General features: G+C 42.5%; 2 protein-coding genes across 4 annotated transcripts in view; one reads left to right on the top strand and one right to left on the bottom strand.

Moving 5' to 3' along the window:
* Gtf2e2 (general transcription factor IIE subunit 2) overlaps positions 1-5407 on the top strand; it is a 72474-nt gene extending 67067 nt beyond the window's left edge. For both annotated transcript variants that reach the window (XM_046453281.2, XM_046453283.1), the window contains exons 7-8: positions 3501-3616; positions 4869-5407. In XM_046453281.2, coding sequence (XP_046309237.1) covers positions 3501-3616; positions 4869-4985 — 233 coding nt within the window. In that variant the 3' untranslated portion in view covers positions 4986-5407. The remainder of the gene's footprint in view (positions 1-3500; positions 3617-4868) is intronic.
* A 5304-nt stretch (positions 5408-10711) lies between these two features.
* The window catches only part of Rbpms (RNA binding protein, mRNA processing factor), a 173323-nt gene continuing 156317 nt past the window's right edge, over positions 10712-27717 (bottom strand). For both annotated transcript variants that reach the window (XM_058582296.1, XM_058582297.1), the window contains 3 exons: positions 24072-24141; positions 18453-18556; positions 10712-12289 (listed from right to left, as the gene is read on the bottom strand). In XM_058582296.1, the coding sequence (XP_058438279.1) occupies positions 24079-24141 (63 nt within the window). In that variant the 3' untranslated portion in view covers positions 10712-12289; positions 18453-18556; positions 24072-24078. The remainder of the gene's footprint in view (positions 12290-18452; positions 18557-24071; positions 24142-27717) is intronic.

The raw sequence follows: 27717 nt of genomic DNA, 5'->3' as shown, positions 1-27717 counted from the left end.
CTGAGGCAGCTTTAGCAACTTATCGAGGTCCTAAAGTAACTCAGTGTGACCCTGTCTCTAAATAAAATATGAAAAAGGTCTGGGGATGTATCTCTATGGTTAAGCACCACTGGGTTCAATCTTGGTACCAAAAAAAGAAAAAAGAAATCAGTAATAAGTATATTTGGAAACTCTCCATTTGAAAATTAAACAGCAACATTAACCCATGGTTCAAGGAGGAAATAAATAACAAGGAAGTTAAATTATTGAATTAAATGAAATGAAAGCACAGTGTGTCAAAATTAAGGGATGCAGCTATGGAGTGCTTAGAGGGAAGTATAGAACCTTAATCCTTATAGTGAAAAAGAATGTTGTGTTCATATTCACATTTTATTTACTCATTCTTCAACTGATGGACATTTGGGTTGTTTCCACTTTTGTGATTTTGCTTAAGAAAATTTTAGAATCTAGTAGCCGGTCCTTTTCATAAATGTTTCATACTGCTTTTATTAAAGGCATTAGCACACAGAAATAAGATAATGGATGTTAGATGATGATAGGTAGAGATAACTATAATAACACCTTTCCTTTACAGGCACTATTTTTAGTGTCTTACTTATTTTTAACTTATTTCTCACTACTCTATGAGACAGGTGTTATTGTTATCTCCATGTTATAGATGAGGAAACTGAGCAGAGAAATGAGAGCTTGCCCTGTTTTATATGGTAAATGGGATAACTAAGGTCATACCCTGGCCTTGTGGCTCTGAAGTCTGCACCACACTGTTCTACCATTTCACAGGAAAGAGTAGGCATAGCCAAATTGTGAGTGAGTTAATGGGAATTTCAGCAAAACTTCCTTGAGTTTGCTTATTTTCTTCCCTTCATGGCACAGTTTATAAATTCTAGCCTGTTCTCTTTTCTATTAAGAGACAGTGGGTTTATCAATTAGTTCTGATTTTATTTACCCTTAGAGTTTAGAACATACCTGATTTTCATTGTACTTGGGGATCTTCTGCTAAATTGAAGCATCTTCAAATTTGATGTTATCTTGTCATTTTCTAGTTTCATAAAAGAAAAATTGGTGTAAAAAAACAGAATGCATAGATCTTAGTTTGTAAATACCATTCTGCAGTAAAGTAAGTCTTGAATCCTTGGAGAAATGATTGATTCCAAATTTTGGAAAATTCAAGATAAGCCTGGAACAACATTTGGTACCAAAAAGTAAGAGTGTCTTTCCCCCCAAAAAAAGACAAGCCAGAGACACTGGAACCAACTAAAGCTGGGATGTTTGAACAACAACACAAATAATGATGATAATGAATTATATCCATGTGACCTTATTCACTTAAATAATTAAAAAACAAATTAGAGAAAGCAGCACTTCCTGCAGTAGAGCTATAATAAATGTGGAAGAAATGATGGAAATCATTTGCAGTAGGCACTCACAAATAATAATTATTATATGCAAGAGTGACTAATATATGCAAAAGATAGTGAAAGTATGAGAAATAAGGTATTTGCATAGTCTCAGAATGTATCTCCCTAAGACACTTATTAATTACAGAGGAAAAACTAATAGCTTCATGGCTGAAAATCCTAATAGATACCCCTTAATCAATAATCAGTTAACCAGCTCCAGTAATAAGATATATTGACAATAAGGCAATTGTCAATTGATAGGAATAACACAGCCTTATTCCTGTGTTATTTTTGCCAGAAATGCAGAAATCTCAGTCTAAAGGAAATATCAGACAAAGCCAGATGAAGAACCTTCTACAATATAACTGACCAGTACTCTTTAGAAGTGTTTCAGAAATGAGGGACAAAGACAGACTGGGTACCCTTGGGAGATTTGAAGAGAATATGGAGATATGATTAGGGCAGGGTGGGATCCTGGATCGGTTCCTGGACCAGAAGGGGTGTTCCTGCTAACAATAATACATTTCAAGTGCCTGTCAATTAGTGATATTATGTCAGTATTTATAAGTTTTCAATAGATACACAGTTTTTTAAGGTGCTATTATTAAGGAATGTTGGATAAAAGGTATGAAGGGACCTATATAATAACTTTGTAACTTTTTGTTAGTGCAAATTTATTTTAAATAAAAATATTAAAAATGTAAAAAGAAAATGGCCTATGGTGTCTAGGCCTTGGTGGACAATAGTATTTCATATGTTCATAGTGAGTTGTAGTACCTGTCAACATGGTAGGAACAGTGCCTGCTACTGTGGGAATCAGATGAAAATAGAGTTCCCTGCATGCAAACAGTTGTCATCAGTTAATGTCTATAATGTGAGCAGATGAAAGTTCAATGAGTATAATAGTATAAAGAACCCCTAATATATATCTGTGGAAATACAGACATCTTAGAGATGTTCTGTGCCCAGGTTGAATTATTTGTAGTAGATTATGTTATTTTTGGCAATTGGTCACCAGCAACAAAAGCTTCAGGGTGTGGGGCACCCTAATAGATTCACTGGATTTCTGTTTCCCTATCATTAACTTCATGTAGTATGTACTGAAATAAGAAAAAAAGGAAGGAACTTAGAAAAGAGGGCAAAGGAAAATAAAAAATCTAGTCCAGCACTTTATTTGGTGTCTACTTCATTTGTAGCTTGTGAATGACTATGCTGGAAAATTAATGGCCCTAGAAGGAAAGGAGGTGGGATGAGGGTTTTCAATAGGGGGCAGGCAGGTAGGCAAGGCAGGTTTTGTGAACTGGAGGTCCAGTGAACCACCTCGGTGCTAAGGACTTTCCTTTTTTTTTCCCTCAGAGTATTGAGTTTTGTGATTTTTTTACATCACAAGAAGTTTTTTGTTTTGTTTTTGAAAGTAGATGCTGATAGGTGAATCCAGTTATTAGAATCTGTCTTTAGGAGGAGAATTAAGAGGCAAAGAACTTTCACTTTGGATATATATTTCAGAGGGACCATAGGTTTCTGAGGACAAGATGTAGGCTGGACAGTAGTCTTTCTTCTTTATTTCATGGGAGCTGTGAGACAGTGTTTCCATCTCAGTTATCCTCTTAGTCACCAATCCCTTGATTTCAAAAGATTTTGCAAGTGAATTTCTCTCATTTCTCTGCATGTTTCTTACTAACAGTGGGAGAGAAAATGGAGTATATTGAGCTCAGGGCAGATGAGCAGGAATTGAACTGTTTGCCTAAAATGGAGGGAACTGACTTTAGAAATAAAGGAGAGTATTGACTGCCTTTTCTTCCCCAGGAAAGAGAAGGCCTAAGGGAGCAGGAGGCTTTATCACATCATCCTTTGCTTTCTGGCCTCTAAAAATAGAGCATCACTGACGTAGTCTGTGTGTATGCCATTCTATTCCCAGGCCCTTCTGCCGCTTAGTGTCCGGACACTGGAATGTTCTTGTCTGCCTTTGTTTTTAAAAGGAAATCTCAGATGTACTAATTCAGGCCTAGAGGTGATAATATTGAAGCCTGGATTTTGATTACAGAGATTCTATGACTTGTAAAAATAAATGATAAAATAACTGCTTTCTTGTTGATACAGAATTCCAGAAACTCTGGAGGAGTGTCACTGTGGATTCAATGGATGAGGAGAAAATTGAAGAATATTTGAAGCGACAGGGTATTTCTTCTATGCAGGAATCTGGACCAAAGAAAGTGGTGTGTAATCTGTAGAAAAAAAAATCAATCCTGTGTTCTCTGTTAGCTGCTTCCTGTTCGCTCTGAAAAGCCAGTAGTCAGTCCCCCTTCCAGTTTTTTCTTTGTCTCGTCCAGTGATTTGGTCAGATGTAACCCATATCATGTCTGCAACTGAACTGCCCTTGGGTGCTGTTCTCCAGGCTGGGGAGAGCTTCCCATTGCCTGTTAGCCTGTTCTAACTATGCCAGCTCTTGAGCTCCAGCCTTGCCTCCCTGACTCTGGGGCCTCAGTGTTGCCTACTCTCTCACCTCTGCACACACTTATCCCAGTTTCTACAGGAGCCTGCGTCTTCATCTGCTTGGCCTTTAACACTGTAATTGTGCTTTCTTCCCCTTGCTTTGTGAGCTTTGTAGACTTGTCACTTAGTTCTGCTGTCTCTGATCATGTTGACTTGTCCTTGTTGATTTTCAGGTCCCTTGGGAACCCGATATTGTTTTCTTTGTAGTGCCTAAATTCTTCTCATAGGAGGCATTAGTAATCACATAAAACTGGTAAATTGCTGTGTATCAGCTAAGCAAAACCTGGATTCCTGTAGTCCAAGAATGGAGCCAGGTGGGGAGTAATTTACTAACATGTGAGACTCTCCCTCTCTCCTTTGCCATCATCATGCTTTGGAGATTATCTTTGTGCCTTTTTGGGTGTGTGCAGTGTGTGTCTTAGTGAATTTTTAGGACTCAAAAAGGAAGATTTAGTGCCAGTGATTTGTCCACAAATGTGTAATTACAGCCCTTCATGATGACCTATTATTAGTTTATTGATTTTTAATCATGTGTTATTAATATTTCAAATATACAGAATGGAGAATAATAGTACAAATCTTTGTGTCTCTCCATTTCTGTTTTGCTATATCTCAGTATTCAGGCCCCCCACTTTAAATTGATGATGGTGAATATATTTTTAGACTTGATAACAGAGACAAAAACCCAAGAGCTTCACTACCTCTCTTTTGTTTTATCCACTTAGTGCCTAGAATAGTTCGGGTAAGTTATGGTGACAACCTGTTTATTGCTGATGTAGGTTCACACCTTATGGTAACAGAAAGTACTGAGTCTGGTTGGAGGTTGGCATGTGTGCTGTGGATGGGTGTATGTGAGGCTGGGTCACAGAGCAGGGGAAACTCTGCATTCTTTACTGCAGGTTTCTGAGCTTGCTTATTAAATCCTGACCATCCTAACCACCCGGGAATTACTATTGTTTCTGTTTTTTCCTTTAGGCTCCTATTCAGAGAAGGAAAAAACCTGCTTCACAGAAAAAACGACGTTTTAAGACTCACAACGAACACTTGGCTGGAGTGCTGAAGGATTACTCTGACATTACTCCTGGCAAATAGGGAACACTTTTGTCTTGAACAAAGAGTTACAAACACACAATCAAGATTTTTTTGTTGTTGTTGATGCTCGGGATCTGAAGACTGGCTGTCTTCCCATTCTGCTTCTTAGGACTGAGGCAAGGAGCAGTTCAGTTTACAGAACAAGTGCAAATTACCAAACTCAAAGCTTATTTTAATCAAATAGGCTAATGAGAAATGTGATATTCCCTCTAGACCTTCTGTTCCTTCTTGGGAGAAAGGCGCTTAGCATGATATGCAGGTGTCTTTGCTATTTGTCTCTACTTCTAGATGGTTCCTGGTCCTATTTTTTCTCTTTTATTACCTTAGAGCAAGTTGGCAGATAGTCTTGAATGCAATATTTGTTTATTCCAAAAGAACATATTTATAATAAAATCATTGTAGAAGGATTTTGAATAAGTTAATGAATTCCGTTTGTTTCTTTTCATTCTTGGAAGTGGCAGCAACCAGCTCCAGTCCTGGACTTGCTCAGGGTGTGTACTTGGGATGTTATGGAGACTGGAGTCTGCTCTGGTACTGAGCATGTGGATTCCCAGTTGGAACACAAGACATGCCTCTCATTAGCAAGTAATGCAATAAAAAATATACTAGATGTAATTGTTAATGTTATCTTTTAAAAGGACAAATTGGTGTTATAGCCTGTTGGATTTAGAAAATAATGCTCTGGTATGGTCTTGAACAAGGATGGATGGAGTCATCTTCCCAACCTGAACATTAGCTTTACCATGTCTCACCCCTCACATGACTTGGCCTGAGGTTCATCTGGTCGAGACCCCCACTTTCCCCCTGTCACTGGCCTGGCTCATGAGAGCTTTTATCAAGTATGTGTGGGTTTTTTTCATAATGGGAAGTTGCTGTGGTCCTTCTTGCCTTCTGTAGCAAAGTGCCCATTTTCGTTATTGATGCTTTTTTTTTTTTAAAAAAAAATTTTTTTTAGTTATAGTTGGACACAATACCATTATTTTATTTATTTATTTTTATGTGGTGTTGAGGGTTGAACCTAGGGCCTCACCGTGCTAGGCAAGAGCTCTACCGCTGAGCCACAACCCCAGCCCCTTATTGCTGCTTTTTATATGGACTGCTGTGGTCCTTTGTGTTAATGGCTTCATATCACAGGTTGAAATTGTATTGCATTATAAAAGTGAGGTCTGGTGTCCCCAAAAAAGGCATGATGGTGCCCAAAGCAGTGAGTCCTTTGATTAGATGACAGAAGGCATTTTGCTTTTTTAATTTATATTCTATATGTGAACTTCCTACCCATTTAGTGCTCTGTGTTTGCTTTATGTCTTTCTAAATTCCAAGCTCCGAAACATGAGATGTGAAACTGAGACTCCCCTTGATAATTAGGAATACAGGAAATTCAACCTGTCTTGCTTCGTAAATAAGGAACTTTAATGACTTACAGCATAAAACTAGTTTCATTGTAAATGTAGAATTAGCTTATTTCCAAATGCCTGCTTCTGTGGTCTGTACACCCCATACTTCATCTTATTCTGCAAGGAGATAGACCTCCATCACAGATTCTAAAACAATATGCTTTACAGCTTGTGTATTGTTAATAATTTCTAGCTAAGCCTGTGCTCATCAATACTTCATGGACTGGCCTGATAATTGATCGTTGTCTAAAACTTATTTCAGAAATGAGGAAGTTTAGATCTAGAGAAGTGTATTGCCAAGTCGATAACATGTGTGAACTATAGCTTTGTTTCATTCACTTGCATTTTATTTTGCTGATAAGCCTTGATCCTCTTTGCCTATGACATGCAATTCCTGCATGGTGAAGTACTGAGATTGCATCACTGAATGATGTGGGGAGGATATAGTTTTTGTGGAAAATTTGATAGGATCCTAGTTATGTTTATGATCATAATTAAAGAAGTAAGTTTTTTAGCAGTTCTTTTGGGTGTCTAAAAAACATTCTCCAGAAATTCCAAGCTAAAGTTGTTTTCCCACTTCTGCCTGTTTCTGTTGGATCTGCTGCCATTCAGAAGCAAGTGGGGATGGGCATGGCTGAATGAGTTAAAAGGGTAAGTCAGGCTGTATTGCATTTAATTTATAATTCATCAGTCACGTGAGGCTCTTAGGGGATAGCTAAGATAAATGTAGTTGAGCCTGAACAAAGTATAAAAATGAACATTTGGCCACTGCTGTCATAGCTGGTGAGTGTGGCTAGATGATGGTGGGACCCCAGGGACAGAAGAGCACTTTATACCTGTTGAGCAGAGAATTAGGAAAAATGTAGTGCAGAGACATCCGATTACTTCCAATCCCAGTGTTCATAGGGAAGGAATGCAAATGTACAGCCTTGGATTTTTCATATGAGCTGTTTGAAATCACTGGCAGCAAAAACATGTTCTGAATGTAGTTGGTTATGTAGGACTAGAGTATTTGTATTTATCAATTACCCAGTTCCCCTCAGCTAATGGCTTAAAAGATGAAACTCAGTGTCCCCCCTTTCTTCTAGCTACTGTTTTACTTTCAGCTGATTTGTGGGAAGATTTGGGGTTTTCTGAGGTTTCACTGTTAGCAAGCTGAGGCAAGTATCGTGCCTTCTGTAGCAATGACCTGTTATCACTCACATTGCTGTCCTTGGAATTCATTTCCCAGTGTGTACTGGGAGAAGAGTAGGTGGGAGTTAGAAGGTCTGGGAACCTCTTGGAAACCATTTCTCAGACTAACTTTGGAACACTTGTCACCAGGTTGTTTTGTGACTGTTGGGGGAAGCATAGTTTAGAAAAGTGGATTTAGAGTAAGCCCTGGCATTATGCTATTGGCTTTCCTCTTAAGATGAAACTGGAGTTTTGAGTGAGACTTCATTCCCTATTTTGCCACTTTCCTCTTGGTTCTTGCCTGCACATTCTGAAGAATAAAATCTACAGACAATAATGGGAGGGAAGAGTAAACAGAGTAAGATTTATTTAAGCAAGATAGAAGTCCCACCTTGTGTAAGGAGGCCTGATAGCAGAAAACCTCATTTTGGTGTGCCACCTTAGGAGTTTATATGTAGTTTGGGGAGAGCATGGAGCAAAATGAATGTAAAATATGCAAAAAGAATCAAGGCTATAGCCTTATCATCTGGGCTAACCCCACCTTCTGTTTCTCTGCTTTAAAGAACAAAAGCACATTTTCCTTCGCAAAAGGATTTCCATTAGAAAAAGTATGGTCTACAGCCATACTTACCTGAACATGTTCAACCTTGTTCAGTCTCAGAAGCTAAGTGGGTTTGGGCCTGGTTAGTTCCTCCATGGGAGAAATAAAGATTGAGGAGGCTGCTATCTTAGGCCCCTGTAGAAGTTTGGGGCTGTAGTATTAATCCAGCTCATCTGATTTGGGCCAGCACCTTGTAAGCATGTTGTGGTTTGAAGATCTGGTGAAATCTTACTTTTCAACCAGCCAGAACTTTGCAGGGTTCATATGCCACAGGGCATTCAGTAAATAAATAAATAAACCACAGCTTGAATCTGGCAGAACTAGCTCCAGAAGCACTTTTTATCTTATACCAGTTTTATCTTGACTCTTATTATTAATGTCACTACCACTAGGATGTCCTGCACCATTGGTAGATAGAGCTTTAAAAAAAACATTTTCCTGCATGTGTAGTGGCACATGCCTGAAATCCCAGCTGCTTAGAGGCTGAGGTAGGAGGATTAAGTTTGAGGCCCTGTCTCAAATAATGGGGTGTGGGGGAGCGCTGGGTAAGGCACTTCTGGGTTCAATCCCCAGTGCTGCAAAAACAACCCTCCCCCCTAACTTGGAGACCTTAATCAAATTGACTACTTATATTTGGTTTAGCATTACAGTGATAGTTTTAGTAGAGGCATTCTGAGGGCACTAATAACAGGGCACTAATAATAAACATTCTTTAGCCTAAGAATGTTGTAAAATTTGTTTTGTTAGAAGGTGTGACATAATGGTTTTAAAATAGAATAGTAAGAGAGCAACCATGTGCTGATATTTAAACTACTCCGGAAGAGTGGGCTTTTCACCATAGTTGAATGTTGCAGTGATGTGGAAGCAGGAGGAAATCTGTCCACATTGTTAGCACTGATCATGTCTTGTCCAGATCCCTCAGAAGTAACTTAGATATGGACACCAAGGATTGTGTATTAAGATACAGAATCCAGGACCTCAGCCATGCCTTTATCATTCTTAAGAATGTTCCTTAGGGGGGCTGGGGTTGTAGCTCAGTGGTAGAGCATTTGCCTAGTGCATGTGAGGCCCTTGGTTCGATCCTCAGCACCACATAAAAATAAATAAGTAAAAGTTATTGTGTCCAACTACCACTAAAAAATAAGTTTTTTAAAAAAAAGTTCCCTAGGCTACACAACTCAGGATTCAGGGATGCCATAGAGTTTGAGATGGGGTAGTAATTATTGCAAGTTAGCCCATGAAAGTGGGGTTGACATTATGCAAGCACTAGATCCAGTGAAGCTGGAGCCTAGATGTGATTAACTGGAGGTGTTTTCATTTGCAAATTGTAAGGTTCTTTCCAAATTCCCTTAATTCATAATTTTGTTACAGAAGTGGAAGGAGTGTTATTTCAGATGCCAGTTTATAAAATTAGTTCAATTAGTCTTGTATTCACAAGGGAAAGTACATTTGGTAATGAAATAAAGTGATGGCTAAGTTAATCTATCTACAGAGGTTACAAATTTGGGACATTGAGTAAGGGAGCAAGAGCTAATAGACATGCCTTTTTTCTTATTCCATGTTCCTGGTTCTAAAAGACAGTACATTCATTCATTATCAGTAGAGTGACAGAAAAAACAAATTTTCAGAGACTGTAATGAAGTTGGTACTCAAATGCTTGGTCAGGACTGTAATTTGCACAGAACTGGTAAATACCATCCACCCTTGTCACTTGCACATCAGCACAGTGATGGTTAGGCACTCATCCATCCCAGGTCCTCTTCTGAGAAATCATCTGGGAAGTGACTGTGTTCAGGAATGGCTATTGGGATAGTGTAGCCCACAGCTGTAAAACTGGCTGCCCTCGATTCCTGGGCTGTATGGCAATCTCTGGCGCTTTTGAGTTGGAGGCTGACGGATGGGCTAAAGGCAAAGGCACATGATCAAGCCTGCCCGGTATAGGCATGGAGCCGAGTGTGGCTGTGGAAAGCTTCCTATCCTTTTTCCTCCAGTTATCCATGAGTTCAAGGGACCGGAAGGTGGCAGTGATGGCCTGCGTTTGGTGGATAGTCGCCTCTGGAAAAGGATATGAGATCCAAAACACGGAACCAAAAAACATCAGTGTTCAAGTCAAGGATTACAGTAGCTGTTGTTGCCATTGTTTGGAATTAGGCATTATTAAGAATGGTGAGTGAGCGCATGTGTGAAACTCTTATCAATCATCTTGGCTAAGTCAGCATAAAGCCATCAGTGACACCTGAATAGAATTCGAATGATCTTGAGCCATAGCTTTGTAGCCTGAGGTGCATGTCTGTTGAATTCAGTGAAAGGCATCTCGGAAAAGTTGTGAATCTACCTTGGGCTCCTTTATGGCTTGTGGCAGTAGTGACAGTGACCCAAGTGGTGCATTTGTGGAGGCTATCCCCTGGCTCTCCCATTCCTACCTGTTTCCTCCTTTAATCTTTCCATGCTAGTGCTTAGCTGGTCCCAAAGCCTGAAACAGAAATTTCTGGTCCCTAGACTGCAGTGTGTGGGACACATTTGGCTGATCTTGAAAAAAAGAATTTGTCAAGCAATGGTGTGATAGCTGGAATAAGCACTTTATTTTTTAAAAATAACAATAGAAAAGTACCTTTAAACAAACAGTTTAAAAAAGCATAATAGTGAAGTGGCTTTGTTTTCCTTAAAATCAAATACAGGAGTCTCACCAAGAGTTAAGTGGTGCTGAGGGCATAGACCCTCCCTAAACACCCAAGCAGATCTATCAGGAGCCTCTAGGCTACTGCCTGCCCTCTTTCTTCTTCTTGTTGGTAAGAAAGAGCCCCTCACTCCTAGCTTTGCTTTGTTGTGATAACCATTAAAAATGTTATTTTTATTTCTAATGAAAAATGATACAACAAACAAAACCCCCAAATCAAGCATATAATCATTAAAATATTGAATTTTTCAACACAGTGAGTGAGCAGATCAGTAGGAAAGATTGTGATCATTTCTAGCTATATTAGCAGTTAGAAACTCTTAGGTCAATATAGTTTTACACATGGCTTTTATACAAGGGGAAGGGGGAGAGGCTGAGCTGTCACAGATTCTGGAATGTGTCACCTTAAAACACAAAGACTGTTTAGCTTTGACCATTTTGAAAGAAGCCCAACCGTCCTCCTCTTGGCCATTGGTTACCGTGGTTCCCCCTGTGCCAGAGTAGTTGGGAACCTCACGACAAGCAACCTGGGATTCCAGAACATGTGACAGGCGGTCTGTTTGAACACTAGCTTAGTTCAGCCAAAGTTGGGTAAAATCACTTGGCAGATGTGGGCTTGCCCATTGTAGTTGGGCAAAGCCAGCCCCGAAGCCAAGGTGCTCCTTCACAGTGAGGGCTACTACAGTCCCACAGGAGCAGTGGCATAGCTATGGAAGGTGAGTAATACAGCAAGTTAGTCACACAGGGGAGCAAGCTCTCATAAAAGATAAACATGAAACTTGAAACACACAGTTCATACAGTCACAGATGGAGCTGCCAGATCTTTCAAAGGGCACACTCTAGTCTAAAGAATTTCTCCCCAAGTTTTCTTTGCCCAGTTGTGAATATGCCATTAAAGTAGCTCCTGGAAGCTTTGATTGTCTTGTAGGGATATCATATGGGAACTGGGATCACAGACCAGGGCTGAAGAGAACAGTTCTAACACTACATTACTAATGAACCCTGGACTTCAGCCAGGCAGACAGTGTCTATACATTTAACAATACAATTCTGGAAATGTTGGTAACTATTTCGAAACATGCCTCAAACATGCAGCTTATTTTAAAGAAAAAAATAGATATTTTTAATTACAAGCATTCGATAAGTCTAGCATAAAATTTGTGATCCAACCCAGTGTAAGAATCCATCCTGTCAGAATTAAAATGTTTGGTATAAAAATACTCACTTTCTTGGTTTTATTGTTGACTTCTTTTATGTTTCATTTGAAAATATCTCCAAACTGTACAGAAATTATGTCACACCATGCATTCACAAATAACACTATTTCTTAGAATTATACAGTGTAAAAGAGTAAAACATTTTTTATTATATATTTTTTTTCTTCGAGTAAAACAGATGTGTGATAGAGGCTGTGGCAAAGTCTTGAAGGGATCAAAACTGGGCAAGGTTTTTTTCAAGCCTGAAACAGAAAGAAAACATGTTGGCAGAGTAGACCTCAAAACCATGTACAGTACTTTTTTCCTAATGCCATGACTGAGAAACCCATGGAGAAATTCAAGAGTGATTCCTTATGAGTGTGTGTGTATGTAGGTAAACAATCTCTCCCAATAAAGACCATACACAAGAGGATCAATGGTCACACCACAGTGAGATATAGGGCTAACATTTAATTTCCACTTATCGTTACTTACATAATAAAAACTTTTAAAGGTCCCCTTTCCTAAAGTTGCAAAGAACTACCTTTCTCTTTGCCTTGTGGCAAAAACAAGGGCCTTCAAATAATCATTGAAGTCCTTGACTCCTACCTATCTGGGGCTGGTCCTGGACGTTTTCTCTTTGTGTTGTGAGGATTGATTCCAGGGCCTTGTGTGTGCCAGATAAGCACTCTGGTCATATATGCATCTCCGATCTATTATGTTTTGGTTTACCCAATTTGCTTGTACAATTGCTAAGGTGTGATGTCACACTTACAGTCTGAACTACTTGGAAGGCTAAGGCAGGAAGCTCACAAGTTTGAGGTCAGCCTGGGCAACTTAATGAGACCCTATCTCAAAATAAAAAGGGCTAGGGTTGTAGATGGGAGGTAGAGTGCTTGCCTAGCATTAGTTATGAGGCCCTATGGGTGATCCTCAATACCCTCTCAATACCCGCCCCCTGCCAACCAAAAAAACCCCCAAACTCCAAACCCTCTATTTTTCCTTTCCTTCTCCAACTCCTAATGCCTTTGTTTCTTGCCAACATGTCATACTCACTTATATTTGTAGAAAAGGTATTCGCAAAAGCAAATAAGTATATACTAGACGTTTGTACAGGGAAATGCTTATGTGAGAGAAAAGGCTATGAAGAAAACATCATTATTGATAACAACCACTTAATTGTTCCAAGGTAGAAATTACTTAGTAAATCCTGAACTCAGAATATTTAGGTGAACACTCAAACATGGAGAACTGAATAATTTTTTAACACTTCTCCATAAACCACCACTGTATAGTGCTGCATCTGGACCTGAACTTTGACACACAAAATACCTTTCCATATCCTAGTTTTTAGATGACATACAAATGGGTAGAAATAATGGCTTGCAAGTCTTAAGGCCCAATATAATACCATGCATCCATGGATCATGGGAAATCCCTAGGGAGAAAGCAGGACAAGGTTTTCTAGAATGGGAATCTGAATATCCTGAACCTTGACTGCGTTACTATGCTACTTACTACCTATCTACCTATTCAGGTTGTTGTAAAAAGTGAATTAATCCTAGCAGGCCAAAACTAGAGAGCTGTAATGTGCTCAAGTGATCCTGGCCCATTTCCACCTTTACAGCCTCAGATTTCTCTGAGCCACAAAAAGGTTCTACTAGGAGTGAACAAGGAAGTAAACTGCTTCAGGAAAATCTCACTTTCTGATTCCTTTGCCTCCCCATGGTACCCAGCACAGAAATGAGGAGTCAACTACCACTTATCATATGCTCTATAATGAAGAAATTACCCCGGGCAGGGTGTGTACATCCTGTCTTTGGTGCATGCCATACACCTGTGACACTCAGCAGGGCCAATAATAGGACCCCTCCTGGTAACTGTGTCTTTTGTCTGCTACACCCTGATTTCTACCTGGAAGCAGATGGGGGCACAAAACCCCACAATCTGAGAATATGTTGTATGAAGCAGCCCAGGGTTGGGACTTGGAGTTGCAGGGGGCTTATGGTGGGGCCATTGTTTAGGGGGCTATAGCAACTAAAGTTCCCTTGTGAATCCACACTTACTAAGCCTGGTTTGCTGCCCTTGAACTCCCCTCAAGTGCACTGATTACAGTGTGATGTGGTACCAACTCCTCTCATTCTACTCCCAAGGAGTGTATGTCATAGTGGAGTGAAACTAGCTTACTAAAGAAATAGACAAGGGCAATTTTCTTCTTCTGCAAGTTCCATCTCATTCTAAACTTGACCACATACATGCAAGCAGCCAAAGGAAGGTTTATGTGTGGATTCCTAGAAACCTTTTCTGAAGAACACTCTACAGTGGTTCTTACTTTGGGATAATTCACATGAGACAATTATCTAGCAGCCCCTGTGCTCTGAGAAGGAAGGGGCTACTGCTGCCTCTCTGGGCTTGGAGTGGAAAAGCAGCTGGCCTAGCTGTGGTGACATGGCCTGTAACCAAAGCTGTCATGTTGCTTTCAGGGACTACAAAAGGAAGAAATGGAATGGGCAGGCAAAGGAAGTGGACCATATGAGTTTCCTTTCCCAAGTTGGCCTGTTGATTTAGGATGGGTGGAGTCTCTGGTGTCTCTTTCAGTGCCTTGCTGTCTACTTTTGCTGCTGGCGAGCTTGTGGTTCGTAGGCAATTCCTTCCCTATTCTTGTCAGCTTTTCCCAGGTATTTCAGCCAAGACCATCTTCTGCCCTGACAGTTTCTGTCCCTGCATCCATCCCTGGGCCCTGTGCAGTCTCTCACACTAAGTCTACATGATCATCTGCTCCTTTCCAATATCGCCATCACTACTTTGGGTGTACCTCTTAGTATATGGACTGTTACTGTGCATCTCCAACCGCTTTGCAATGGGTAGGCAGCAAAGTAATGATGATTCCTTAACCCCCCTTTTCCAAGCCCTGCTCAAGTGTCCTCAGTGACTCCCCAAGTCTCATATCCCTAATACATCCTTCAAGGCCCTCAAAAGCTCTGTCCCAGGCTATGTACTTTCTCTTTTCTGTCCTGCTCCCTGTCCGCCCATGTTATACACTCTCCTATCTTTTACAACTCACCTTTCCTGATCCCTTCAGCCTCCAGGGCTTCCTCCTTCAGGAATTCTCGCTGTCCAGGCCATGTGGCTTTCACGGGGATTATCTTGGATAATCCTTCCAAAAATTATCTACTCCTTCCTCAACTCCACATATAGTCATTTACATATACCAAAAACACAACCCTGTAATTTGAACACTGGGAATCCAGAGCAGATGAAATAGGAGCGATAGGCCACGATGGGATATGGCACTAGACTTGGGTCAGAGTCTTGACAACGCCAGGAGATTGTACCCAGGGGGCCCATCTCAGTTGTGCACACCACCCCTGTGGCACCCTGAGCACCTCAATGAACAGTGCCTTCTATAGAAAGCTGATACTGCTGCAGGGAGGAGAAGGCATTTCCAATTTTTTTGGGCAATAAAGCAACCGGTCCTGACTACAATTCTGTATACATCTGCCTGAACAGGAAGATAGGTAAAGTTCTGGTTAATACAGGCTGATTACAGAAGCTGATCTTCTGAAGTGGGGGGAGGGAGACCATGGAAGGAAGGAGAGAAGAAAGGAACAAAACTAAAATTTTCTGAGCCTTCCAGAACTGTGCCATACAGATATAATTCTCACATGGGAAAAGAATGTATCCACATTGCCATCAATGTTCCCAGACTGAACAGAAGGTCAAAGTGTGGCTATTTCAGTCCCTGTAAACAAGGAAGAGGTTTAGCTAGGAACGGAGTTCAGACCTTGGAATGTATTAACAAGGACATTTTAAACAGAATCTAAAGACATCCGGGAACATGAAGCACCACAAAGGGACTGTGAGCCAGGGAGAGGGTCAGGCTGAGGGGGGTGTCTTTTCACAGCACCTTTCCTGGGAAGAGATTAACTGTGACATGCAAGCATAGGACCTGGAGATGTGTATAAAATCTTGTCTGAGGTACACAGAATTTGAAGACAATGGAGAATGGTGCCTTAAAAGATATGGGTGTGGGGTCAGGATGCTTGCTGACTGACAGAGCAGGGGACACTTACTGTAACTAAGTCAAAACCTGTTTGTCCAGGTGTACTGTGAGCTTTTTCTTCCAGTGCTAAGATTTAACTCTCCTTCCATGCCTCCCTTGTACATGTACTGTTTGACCTAACCACTTGTGATTTCTTTCCCAAGAGTTTAACCCTCTAATAATCATTTTTACCAAAAGTCAGATAAGGAATATTTCCCTCCACCCAACTCCAAATAAACATGGGACATCATATACAAATGTTAATAATAAGAATGTTTTTTAAATTTTTTTTTTAGTTATACCTGGGCACAATATCTTTATTTTGTTTGTTTATTTTTTATGTGGTGCTGAGGATCAAATCCAGTGCTTCACATGTGTGAGGCAAGCGCTCTGCCACTGAGCCACAACCCCAGTCCTAAGAATGTTTTTTGTGTCTGTCAGCTTGACTTCTTAAAATCAAGCACTGATACTAATTCACAATATAAAACAAATTAGCATTTAAAAAATTTAAATGCAAAGTTCATGATCTATGGAATCTCTAGAGGAACAGTCTTCTGTAATTAGAAACTGTTCCACCAGTCTCATATCACACTTCTCAGCCCACAATAACAAGTATGTGCAGGCTGGCTCGCTACATCTGTGCATGGTTCCAACTCCATTGGCTGGAGAAAGCCCAGCTCCAGATGGAGATCCTAACTTCTCAGCCAGGTCCTTTCTACCCTACAAAGGTCGATCACATAAGCAATGTAGTCTGACTTCAAATTTGGAAAGAGAAATAGCTTCTTCCAAATTCCCTTCTGTAACCTGAGGATGGCTCCAGAAACTGGTGAACCACACGCTGAGCTAACACCATCAGTGCTGAACACCCCCTCCTCCCCACCTGCTTCCACAACAGCTGGCAGCTCCTCATCTTTGCCAGCACTTCTGGGGCATCTTCCCACCAAGTCATAGTCCCCGTTTCCAAATTTTTCTGCGTCGCCCACCCCACCTCTCAGCTTGCATTACTAGATCCTTGCATTGCCGTGAATTCATCAAATGCTGCTGCTGCCTTGCCTGGGCTCATGGGTATATGCCTTTTAATGACTGATGTTTTAGTTGCTTTACTGCCTTAAAAAAAAAATCACATGTAACTTGCTTCCAAAAAATTACATGGGTGGCTTTTAATTGGTCTTTAAATTTATCTAGAGAAGGGGGAGGGGAAATAAAACAAAACTAAGGCTTTTAAAAAAGTTTGAGTGATAATACCAACAAGAATTACGTGGGCATTACTACTAAGAACCACAACAAAAGGAAAATCTAACAAAGCAGAAGACCACAGATTAGCAGGACAAATACCAGCTGCCCAATGAGTTGTGGAAAAATGTTGCCTGTTGGTAAGTTGAAGTCAGTGAAGATACACTTCAGTAGGAAAGATACTTGAAGTGCAGGTAGCTCACTTCCTGTCCAGAAAGCTGCCCAAGTGCAGGCAGGTGGAAGGTGGGCTGTGCACACCAGAAGTCTGCACTTCTGGTCAAGCACTAAGAGGGGCTGTTCTCTGAGTGTGAAGTCACATTTTAGGTCCTCAAAATGTGGTAATGACCTCTGTGGGCAGCACTACCTGGTCCTCTGTCCTTAACAGGAATCTTGCCTCCTTTCTGATCCATCATAGGAATGAAATCTGCCACCTTATTTCGGCTGAGACATAAATTGCTGTCTCCCAGCCCCTGACATTCCTGTTGTTCTAAGCCAAGCTTTCCAAAGACACCAGAAGTCTCAATATGTGGTACCTGGCAGGTAGGATACTTCTGAGAATGTACATTATTATTATTTTTTAAGACTACTGACTGAGAAGTGACAGCTGACACTGGCAAGAAGACGAATGACCAAAATCATCACTAACTAGAAAAACTAAGTGGTATAGAGGGATTCCTGGAGAATCTTGCAGACTTAATTCAGTCATACCAGTCAAGTGATTATCCCTTTCAGAAGAGGCTCATAAAAATGTCCCTGAGTCAAGAAAATGCTGAATTATACTTAATGTAATTGGACTGATAAAGTAGGGGAGCATACATACTACATCTAAAATAGATTTCCAACAACATGCTGAATTTCAGAAAAAGGCTTAGATGCTGGTGGAACACTTCAGTCTAGGTTGCTACTGGATAACCACATGTTAACAGTATCAGCCTTACCTAAGAAGGCCATGATGCACTATGAAAATGGCTGGTGACTATCCTGGATAACTTTTCCTAAGCAGGCTGGGGCTGGACAAAACAGTGCAGAGCACTGAACCACCAGGAGAGATGAGCACCCAGACTGGAGGCCCTACCCCAGAGTCTGGGGTTCTCAGGCAATGCTGGGGCCTGTCCTGACCATACTGGTTGACACTGGCCTTTGGAACTCACCAGCAAGCTCCAGTTTTGCACAACAGCTGGAGTACAGTCGCCATCAGTGAAGATCGCATTAATACCCACAAGACAGATTGCAGCCGCCATCACACACCTGGGACCTGGATGAACAAAGAGATGACCCATTAACCACGTACAGCAAACCCTTACCATGGGACTCTTGCTAGTGGGCCCTGGGCCTTGATGACCAGTCTATGACTGAGAAAGCCCAAGACCAAGAGATCAAAGGTCTCTGATGCTGAGCTGACGACAAACTGCCACTAAAGAATGACATCAATGGCATGAAAAGCTCACAGCGAAGAAAGTGAACTAGGGCTTGGTGAACAATGAGGGTGCTCTGAGGGAAGTGTGCTGAGTTTTTCTGCTTCACCAAGGGCAGAGCTGCAGCACTCAGAGGCCACAAAGTCCAGCCTGTGGTGACTCTACAGATATGGTCACATGGTTAGATCCCACAGACTGTGCACTAGACCCCAGGTGCCACCTGGAGCCTGGCCAAGCAAAGGCATGGGATCTAAGGCCCTGGATAACCACCTCTAGGAGCTGCTTAGAACAAACAGCTTCGGGCAGCCCAAGGCCATGGGAGAGCTCTGCACATTAAATTTTGCTCTAAGCAACATCTAGAAAACAAAATCAAAACGAAACACGTCTGTGAACATATCCTGTGATGCCCGAGGGTCTGAGCATTTTGAAATATGAAGGTGCAGAAACCCAGCAAATCATATATTTTTAATACTCTTGAAGGCTTGGGTATCTCTGGGCCAGTTGGTTTCCACAAAATCCCCAGTGCTTCTGGGTGTGGGGGCAACTTGGAAGGCTAAGGCAAAATGATGGCAAATTCAAAGACAGCCTAGGCAACTTAGTGAGCCACTCGGTACTTTAGAAAGACCCTATCTATCAAAATAAAAAAGGGCAAGGAATGTGGGTCAGTGGTAAAGCATCCCTGAGTTCAATCCCCAGAACGAGGGGAAAAAAAAATATACTGGTGCAAAGGAAAGGACCCTAACTCCATGCATGCGGACACCAATGGCTCTTTTTCCCAACATTGTTTGGATTCTCCATCCCAGTGGATGCTCTTTTCCTTTATAAAGTCAGAGGCTGTTGTACTGTGGCAAACCATCTGAGCTCTTCACAATATGTCACAGGCTCAGTTGGCACAGGAGGCCCTTCCAAGGGAGGTCCCTAGCCCCTCCAGGGCCCAGTGGGGAGACAGCCTGTGCACCCTTTGCTAAAACCTACCAAAATTAGGGGTAAACCTGAAGGAAAGATTGCCTTGTAGAACATTTGTCTTCTCTGAATTAAGGGGAAAAATGTTCACCCCAGAATTTTACTATAAAAACATGAAATGATGAGTAGGTGTAATTCTGATTTTCTAGTAAAAGGTTATTTGAGTACAGGAAATAAATATGAATCCTTGCAAATGAAACCAATTGGCTCACCCAACTCCCTCCTGCCCTTGCAACACTCCCACAGCACCAGAGGGTCAGGGGGCATGCTGCGAACAGCAGGCCCAGGGTGCCTCCCTGGCCTGCCCGAGCCTTAGCTACATTTTTAGGATGCCTGTCACTGAAGAGGTCATACTGATGGTCAGATTCCTCTTGGCTTAAGCTAATCAGGATGACTCCCCAACTCACCCCCTGTTCCTAGAAGCATGGGGGCATCAATGAGCTGCTCTTTGTAGTTACATCAACAACAGTTGTGCACACTGGGGTTCCACTGGTGGGCAAGGAGCATGCATGAGCTGGAGTCATTCCAGGGACTAAGGAGATTGCTCCTTAAGAAAATGGAATCCCAAACATGTTCACTGCTCACTTTATGCTGAGTATACACATCTTCTTAATTTCCTTGTAAAAAAATGAGTAGAAGAGAGGCTGGAACAGGATAATTGAGACAAGGGCACCTCTGATGACCCTGGTCTGAGCTGTGAACCACTGAGACTCAATGTCCTAGGCTCACACATGGCCACCCTCTTTGAACTAATGGGTAGCAGCCGCCAGCCAGCTTCAGAGAAACAGGTAAGGGGAAAAGTTTGCAGCTTGTACTCAGGGCTGTCCTAAGAAAGTTCTCTGGGGGAAGGGCTGCCATGGGCCTACCAACTGCCTCTTCCAGGGGGTCTCTGAAGTCTCCCCTGAACCAAGCTGGCTGCACATCAAGCTCATGCACATACTTTTATTTAGCAAAGAGAAGCAAGAGGAACAGGATCAGAGGAGTTACATTATTCTCCAAACTTGGGAAGGTGAGGCCTATTTTGAAAAAGCAGCCCCTTATCAAACTGGGAAAGTGCCAGGTCTCTAGAGTGCTGTTCTCAGGACGACCCTGCTAACTCTGCCACCAGGATAAAACAAGGGCCTGTCAACCCCACAACAGTTGGCTTCCTGCCTGACTTCCCTCTTTCCCATAACGCTTACGACCTGACCTACTGTGTTTATTATTCTATTGCCCATCTCCTCCCCATTATATTGTAGCTGTCCCCTGAATATTTATTATATTAAGGCTTTTAAATGTGATATGGAGACCTTCACTGATAGAAGGTGAATGGCTGATCGGTCACAAGAACTGCTCTGGTTTCTGGCCACAGTGCAGTATGAAAGCACAGCACATGCATCTCTTCTAAGGGAGAGGGCATAGGTGATTGCAGGATCCACAAAAACTGTCTGGGCCTGCAAGCTGCCTTTCCCTCCCTGTAAATCACCTCCATGTCCAGCCCTCTGTGCTCAAGGCTCTCATGCTCACATCTAAAGACAGGCTAAGCTATTCTTCCTATAACAAAATATAAGGAATAAACTGCTTTGAATTCCAGTTCCAGTGCTCTCTCTCACCATTTCCTTCTCTAATTTGGTGAAGATGTAACAACATGTGCTTATAATTTCTATGCTGTGGTCCTGGTCCATGGCCAGGATCATGAGTTCTTAAGAATAGTGTCCCACACCCACCCCAACTCTCAAACTCTTTTATTTTTAAAAAAATATTTTACTGCATTTGGATATCTAACAAGGAAAGCTGTGATCTCTCATGATCTGCAAGGAGTGACAAAAAACTTGCTTATGTTTTCCTGTTCACAATGCATCTGGGAAATTCATAAATTTCAATCATTATTATGTATCCTGAGGTTCTCTGCCACATAGCTGGACCAAACAGTAACCAAGACTCTAGTGAGGGGTGGGGGATACAGTGTGTAGGCAGACTAAACACTACTTGTCAGGTGAGATGCTGATCAAACAACATGAGGCCACCGAGCCCTCTGACACCCCTCTTTAGACAGCCTTCCTTCTGTCAGTGACAAGTGACGTACCTCCCCACATGCTTATCTTGAAGCATCCTAAGTAATCTCTCTTGTCTTTAATGTGCCCACAACTCTCCCCCACTAAAACTTGAGCTCCTTAGGGGCATAGGTCTACTGTTACACATTTTTATATCTAGTGCATAGCAGACATAACCCATGTTTATTTAAAGAATAAAGAGTTCAGTTTATATTTCTAGTCTAGTCACTGATTTCTCTTTAGCACAAAGGAATCAAAGTGGATAAATTAAAAATCCTCAAAGGACCTCTGGGAGAGGAAGATGGCATCTAATGCTCCATCCCATCAGAAGTGCCCACCAATCTGCATGTAGGCTGTTTGATACCAGGCATGGCTCTTGCCCTCATTATCTGTTCTGGTAACACTTTCTACACAGAGAAAACAACAAGTGGGGGGAGCAAACCCTCTCTGTGAAATTGAGGAGACAGTGATGTTACTGTGTGTGCCTTTCATTTGAGTTTTCTGACAGACTCATTTTGGTCTAACATATTTATATTAGCTCATCAACAACATAGTTTTGAATTCTAATTTACATTTCCTTAGGGTTACATAGCCTGGATTATTAGCTGTTTTTGAAATGATCTGATCCAAGAGACTAGAAGGAGTTGGAATACTGGATCCATGCTGAGCTAGTCTAACTCTGGATGCAGCAGCAATAAGCATTATTGTCCATGATCTTTCTTATTTCCCCTCCCCAACACTGTCCACATCCTGGGGAAGGAGTCTGGCCCACCATCCACATTTAGCTCTGAACAAATGACTCATCTCAAGTGAGTTTGCATATTTGGATTCAGATCTTACAGGGTTCTTATATGCTGTATGTTGACTGCCAGCACTGCTTTGGAAGCAGTTGCTGTCTCTGGATCTCTGGCTGATGGGTATCCATTAATGGGTCTGTGGAGTATAATAATTTGCCAATACAAATGGCAAGTTGAGGATCTTTTTGAATGAAACCCAATGCAACTGCTTAATGATGAATGTTTTCCTTTTGGTCTAGATAAATGTAAAAAAAAAAAAAAGTCCTTTTTTTGGCTCTATGCAACCATCTTTTGCCAGTTTCACCAACTGAAATCACTAAGGTGAAAGTGTTCTCTCCTGACTCAACATTCTGAGAGCACCTGCCACTGCTGACAGAAGCTACCCACTGGGCTATCTTGTACTCTGGTCCTACTTCCTTCACTCCTGCCGGGGGAGAACAGCTGGCCTCCTTCTGAGCTAGGGCCTGTGCTGGCCTGAAAGTGCTGACCACCAAGAGTGGCAAGAACTTGGCCAAGTGAAGTCCACATCCTGGTCTGGAAGGTGACCTGACCTACCAAGTGAGACTTCAGGTCAACAGGGCAATTTGCTTGTGGAAAATAAATCCTATCTCCTTTGAAAACTCCTCCTAAGAGGGCACTAAGCTGCTTGAGGACAGCTCTAGCACTGTCATTCCTTCCATCTTTCCCTGTGAGCATTCTTAAACACATGTCTATTTAAGTGAAACCCAGTCACTAGATGCCAATTCTTTCTACACAGTACCTTTCCAAGAGACCCAATGGCCTCAAGGGATGTAACGGAGCACACAAAACTCTGTCATAGTGGAAGAAGAAATAACATTACTTTTATTTTGAACCATTTTTATCAGAAAATATAAGGTCCCCAAGAAAAGACCCAGGCTTGCTATGACTTCCTTAGTGTTTCTAATAGGATTAAGGTCTGATCCCTTCCTCTTCCCATTTAATTTTCAGCAGCCTCCCCAAATTAACACACCAAGTTATAGTTTAGAATAATGATGCCTTGTACTTAGCAGAAATCCATTCAAGATATTGAATTACAGAAGGTATGTGGGCCATTGTGGAAATTCTACATTTATAGGTAAAAATTCGTTTGGTAGTTGCCTGAAGCAAAGTCAGGCCTACAATGGCACAAAGATGCCAACAGAGGATATTGTTTCTCTCAAGATAAAAAATCTTAAGGAAAGAGTTTATTTAATGGTGGGAGGTGAACCACAATTACGTAAGGAAACTTTCTGACACGTGTTCTTCAGAAACAAGCACTGATTGCTTATTTATGAAGTGTCACAGACAGGAATCTGATTCCTAAGTTAGACTCAAACACTGCAGTGGCCATACCTCACTTTTCCCTGATCCCAGATGAAAACTTTCTCTCAGAAGAGATGCACTGCCACCTGAGAGTTTTAGTTTTTAAAAGATGGACAACCAAAGAGAGTGCAGAAGGTGTGGGTGTGGAGAAAGGATGAAAGCTGCTGTTTACCAAAAGCCCTGTGCATTGTCTGCCTGCTGCTTGCTGTCCACATTCCTCAGTGAGACCAAGTACTTACAGAGCATTCAGCAGAACTGACGGGACTTCCAGCCCTGAGAAGTAGCCTCTGAGGGAGGGAGCCAGCGCATCTGGAAAGACACATGGGAAAAAGCTGTGAGCCAGGGGTCCCAGCCTACATTCTCATTCTTCCAATTTCCTACTGCTCCCAGGTAGTACCCACTCACACTGGCCCTGTGGGATTTGTCACTGAGGAGCTGAAAGCACCAGTGCAGTGAACTGAGAGCATTCACACAGTTCCATGAACACCTGTCTAAGCTCTCAGGGAAGCACTCGAAATTTTTCAAAAGTCCCTGCACTCAACCTCCTTTTCAAAGTTAGCAGCCATCATGAGGCACATGGTCTGGCCTAGTGAATTCCCCTTTCCTTATCTGTGTTGATAAGGAAGAGGCAGTTCTTGACCTATTCTGTGACAGTGGCCTAGTCAAAACTTCTTTGAGGTTCTGATCCTATTATTTTAGAAAAAGGGTTCTGGTTTCTTAGAACTGAGGGCTGTCTGCTGCCTGAGGCTTTCTGCTCACTCTGCTGACAAAAGGAACCTGCAGCTTGGGCAAGGAGCCTTGCACAGGTGAAACAGCAGTCCTATCTTTTCTACCATGTTTCCAAAGGGGAAGGCCAGTCCCAACACAAATTGAGTGATGCATTGTCCACTTGGCAGAATGTCTGGATCCCTGACACACCAAGAGCAAGTACACTTTGTTTTTAACAAATATCAATGTATTGGTGATGTCAGTTTTGCCCCTAAGCCGTTGAACTGAGGCAAGAAGTGCCTGTTCATTGCTGCTCCTCTTTTTACACTGAGGAGTGATGGCCTACCCATCACTATGACAAGCAACACAGGAAGCACTGGTGGAGTGGAGAATGGAAAGCAAATCACAACAAAAAGAGGACGCTACACAGCAAAGGGCTGGAAGGCCCTGTGTGAAGCAGCACCTCCTGCTGGTGTGGTAGGAGAAAGCCTCATTCAAACTTCTAAAACATCAAGCTGAAGTAGGAGCCATTCTGGCTGAAAAGGGGAAGCAGTGGGACCACAGGCTGTTTCATCTTCCATTTTATAGGTGAGGAAACCAATTGGGGTCTGGATATTCTAAGTGACAATGGTCATAAAGCCCAGTGTAGTCAGGCTTGGTCAGAACTCAGGACTAGGCTACTACATCCCCTAACTTGATTCTAAAAGCTAGAATGCCTAGAAATTGGTTCCAGAGAGAAGTCATATTGTCTCTGACCTTTTGCCTTGGTCCCTACAGGTTAAGTCCTGGGAATTCTTTTCCACCTCATGGGCCTTTTCATGTCCTCCCTGGTTGTCAGTGCAGAGGCAGAGGACACATTGGGGGACTCCATCCACAGAGCCAACTTGGAGCAGAGGTCTCTGGCCTAATTTTGGATATGTGGCTTGAAGGGATTAAGGATGCAGTCTGAGCTTCTGCTTCCACCAAGAACCCACCTCAGGGAATCCCTCAGGCCATCCGCGTGTTAGGTCTCTTCTTGGAAGCACATGGGATATTACCAGAAACCAGATACCAGCTGGAAGGAGGTCCAAGTACTTTAAAAGGGCAAAGTTGTATTCCCTGGAAGCCACCAGAGCCCCCAACTCTCCTTCAGGGCAGGGCCAGAATTACCTTTACCACTCATAGTAATTAAGGGGTTGAAGGATCACTTTCCCCTGTACATTGGCTAAAAGCACATTACTTTGGGAATTTAGGGATTTGAAGGGCAAAGGAAAAGAGAAAAATAAAGGAGGGGGAAATGTGGGATGTAGGGCTAGAAGGGAGAGTGAGAAGAGTATGGAGGAGGAGGGGACAGGGAGAAGAGGGTTGAGAAGAAAGAGACAAGAAAAAACTTGTACCTACCCCATGGCTTATGGTTTGTGCATCTGAATCCACTTGCTCACTAAGCAGAGAGCAGAGTTGGAGCTGCCTTCCTGAGACAGATGGTAAAGGAGGGGCCAGGACACAAGGCCCCTGGGGCAGGTGGGGAGCTGGGAACCTAGACATAGTAGAAGGGGGATGGGTCCATGTGCACCAGGTCAGTGTGGAGTGCGGTGGCGGCTGTGCTGCCTGGGTGTGGGGGCGTTGAGCCCTGAGGAGGCCAAGACGCGATGGTGTTTCAGAGGGGACACAGGAAGGGGTTGACCAGGTGGAGAGCCGCAGAGTGGATGGCATAGGTCTGGGATCAGTGAAGGTGAGTGCACAAAGGAAGCCCCTTACCTCCCACCCACCCCAGCCTCTCCACCCACCTCTCTAAACACACAGCCCCTGCATTCTCTCAGGCGCACATGCGTCTGTCCATCAGCCTGGGCTGGGACCATCCAGGGTGACAAGAAATATGGTTCCCAGTGATGTGGTCCAGGATAACTGCTCAGCTGAGCTGAGGTGTGAGGATGCCAATGTGGAAGCAGGCCAGCTGATTCTCAGAGAAGATGTGGTGGCAGATAGGGTACAGATGGACCGCAAAACGCATCACTCTTGTGCCCCATGGTTGGGACTACTGCACTTGCCAGAGTGTCACTGCATTCCAGAGACAACCCAAGACACCCTCCTCTTCTGGCACTGAGGCCCAGTAGCACCCACCTTCCAGCAGAGGGCAGTGCCCACTAGGCGGAACTGAGCATTTTAGGTATGTTCCTGGCACAACATGGGGCCAGAGTTTATGGGGCAAAGCCAGGCGTCCGGGCAGCTAGACAGCATGTTTTGTTCTAATCACTGCTGTTTAGGGCTTGTGAGTTGAGGATTCCCCGTTATTCCCATTTGGGCCGCTCCTGTTGTGGCTTTGGGACCCAGGTCACTCCTGTCTATTCTCTAGGAGCTGCTTGAGATACATCATTAACAATGTGGAAAATCACAGCTCCTTGCAGACTCCCTATTACTCTTCTCCAGGAACAGCTCAGCAGGAGTTTAAGCCTACTCATGGCAACTGTATATGGATAAGGGCTGGCCTTCCATGTAAGGCAATGACTCTTGACATTTCTTCATCCTGTTTGTAGAAAAACCTACGAGTGTGCTCACACATACTCAAACTCACACATACACAAACCTAAATACAATTCCAGGGGCTTCTAAAGTCCCCATAAGAACCTTTAACATAATATATTTAACCAACACCGACCCTGATTTAATTTGGACAGAGACAGTACTAGGCACTTCAAAGGACTGTGAAATCTGTGTGCAAACTGGAAGACCTTGGGAATCTTTTATACTAGACCAGTTGCTTCTGTTACAATCCACTACTTAGGGGCTAGGCTTTTGGAATCCTCCCATCACTCCCTCCTACAGTGCTCTTATAAAATGCAGAGCCCCCTGCAAGGCAATACACAGGCTCTAACATCTATCTCCAACGGCTGATGGAGTGGACAGGAGTACCAGATGCTCAAAAAAGTGACTGGGAGCAAAAATAAAATGAAATGCTAGAGTTAGTGAGCATCCTTAAAAATAATTTACATCCTCTTCCATCTATAGATGAAGAAGCTAAGCCCTAGAGGATTAAAACACATAACAAATTTATGTTCCCAATTAATTATGCCAAGGAAAGAAAGACCTTAACTGTCTCCAGGGCAGAACCCTGCTTGATCACCATCTCTCCTCTCTTCCAGTGGGTCCTGAGCACAAGTTAAGACAGAGTCATTTGCCTAGTACTGGCCCCTTTCTAGT

Source organism: Marmota monax, unplaced genomic scaffold, assembly GCF_021218885.2.
Source record: "Marmota monax isolate L192 unplaced genomic scaffold, Marmota_monax_Labrador192_F-V1.1 WCK01_AAM20220418_F8-fsc00117, whole genome shotgun sequence".
Classification (NCBI taxonomy): domain Eukaryota; kingdom Metazoa; phylum Chordata; class Mammalia; order Rodentia; family Sciuridae; genus Marmota; species Marmota monax.
Note: the sequence above shows the minus strand (reverse complement) of the source record. Positions and strands in the feature narration are given on the sequence as shown.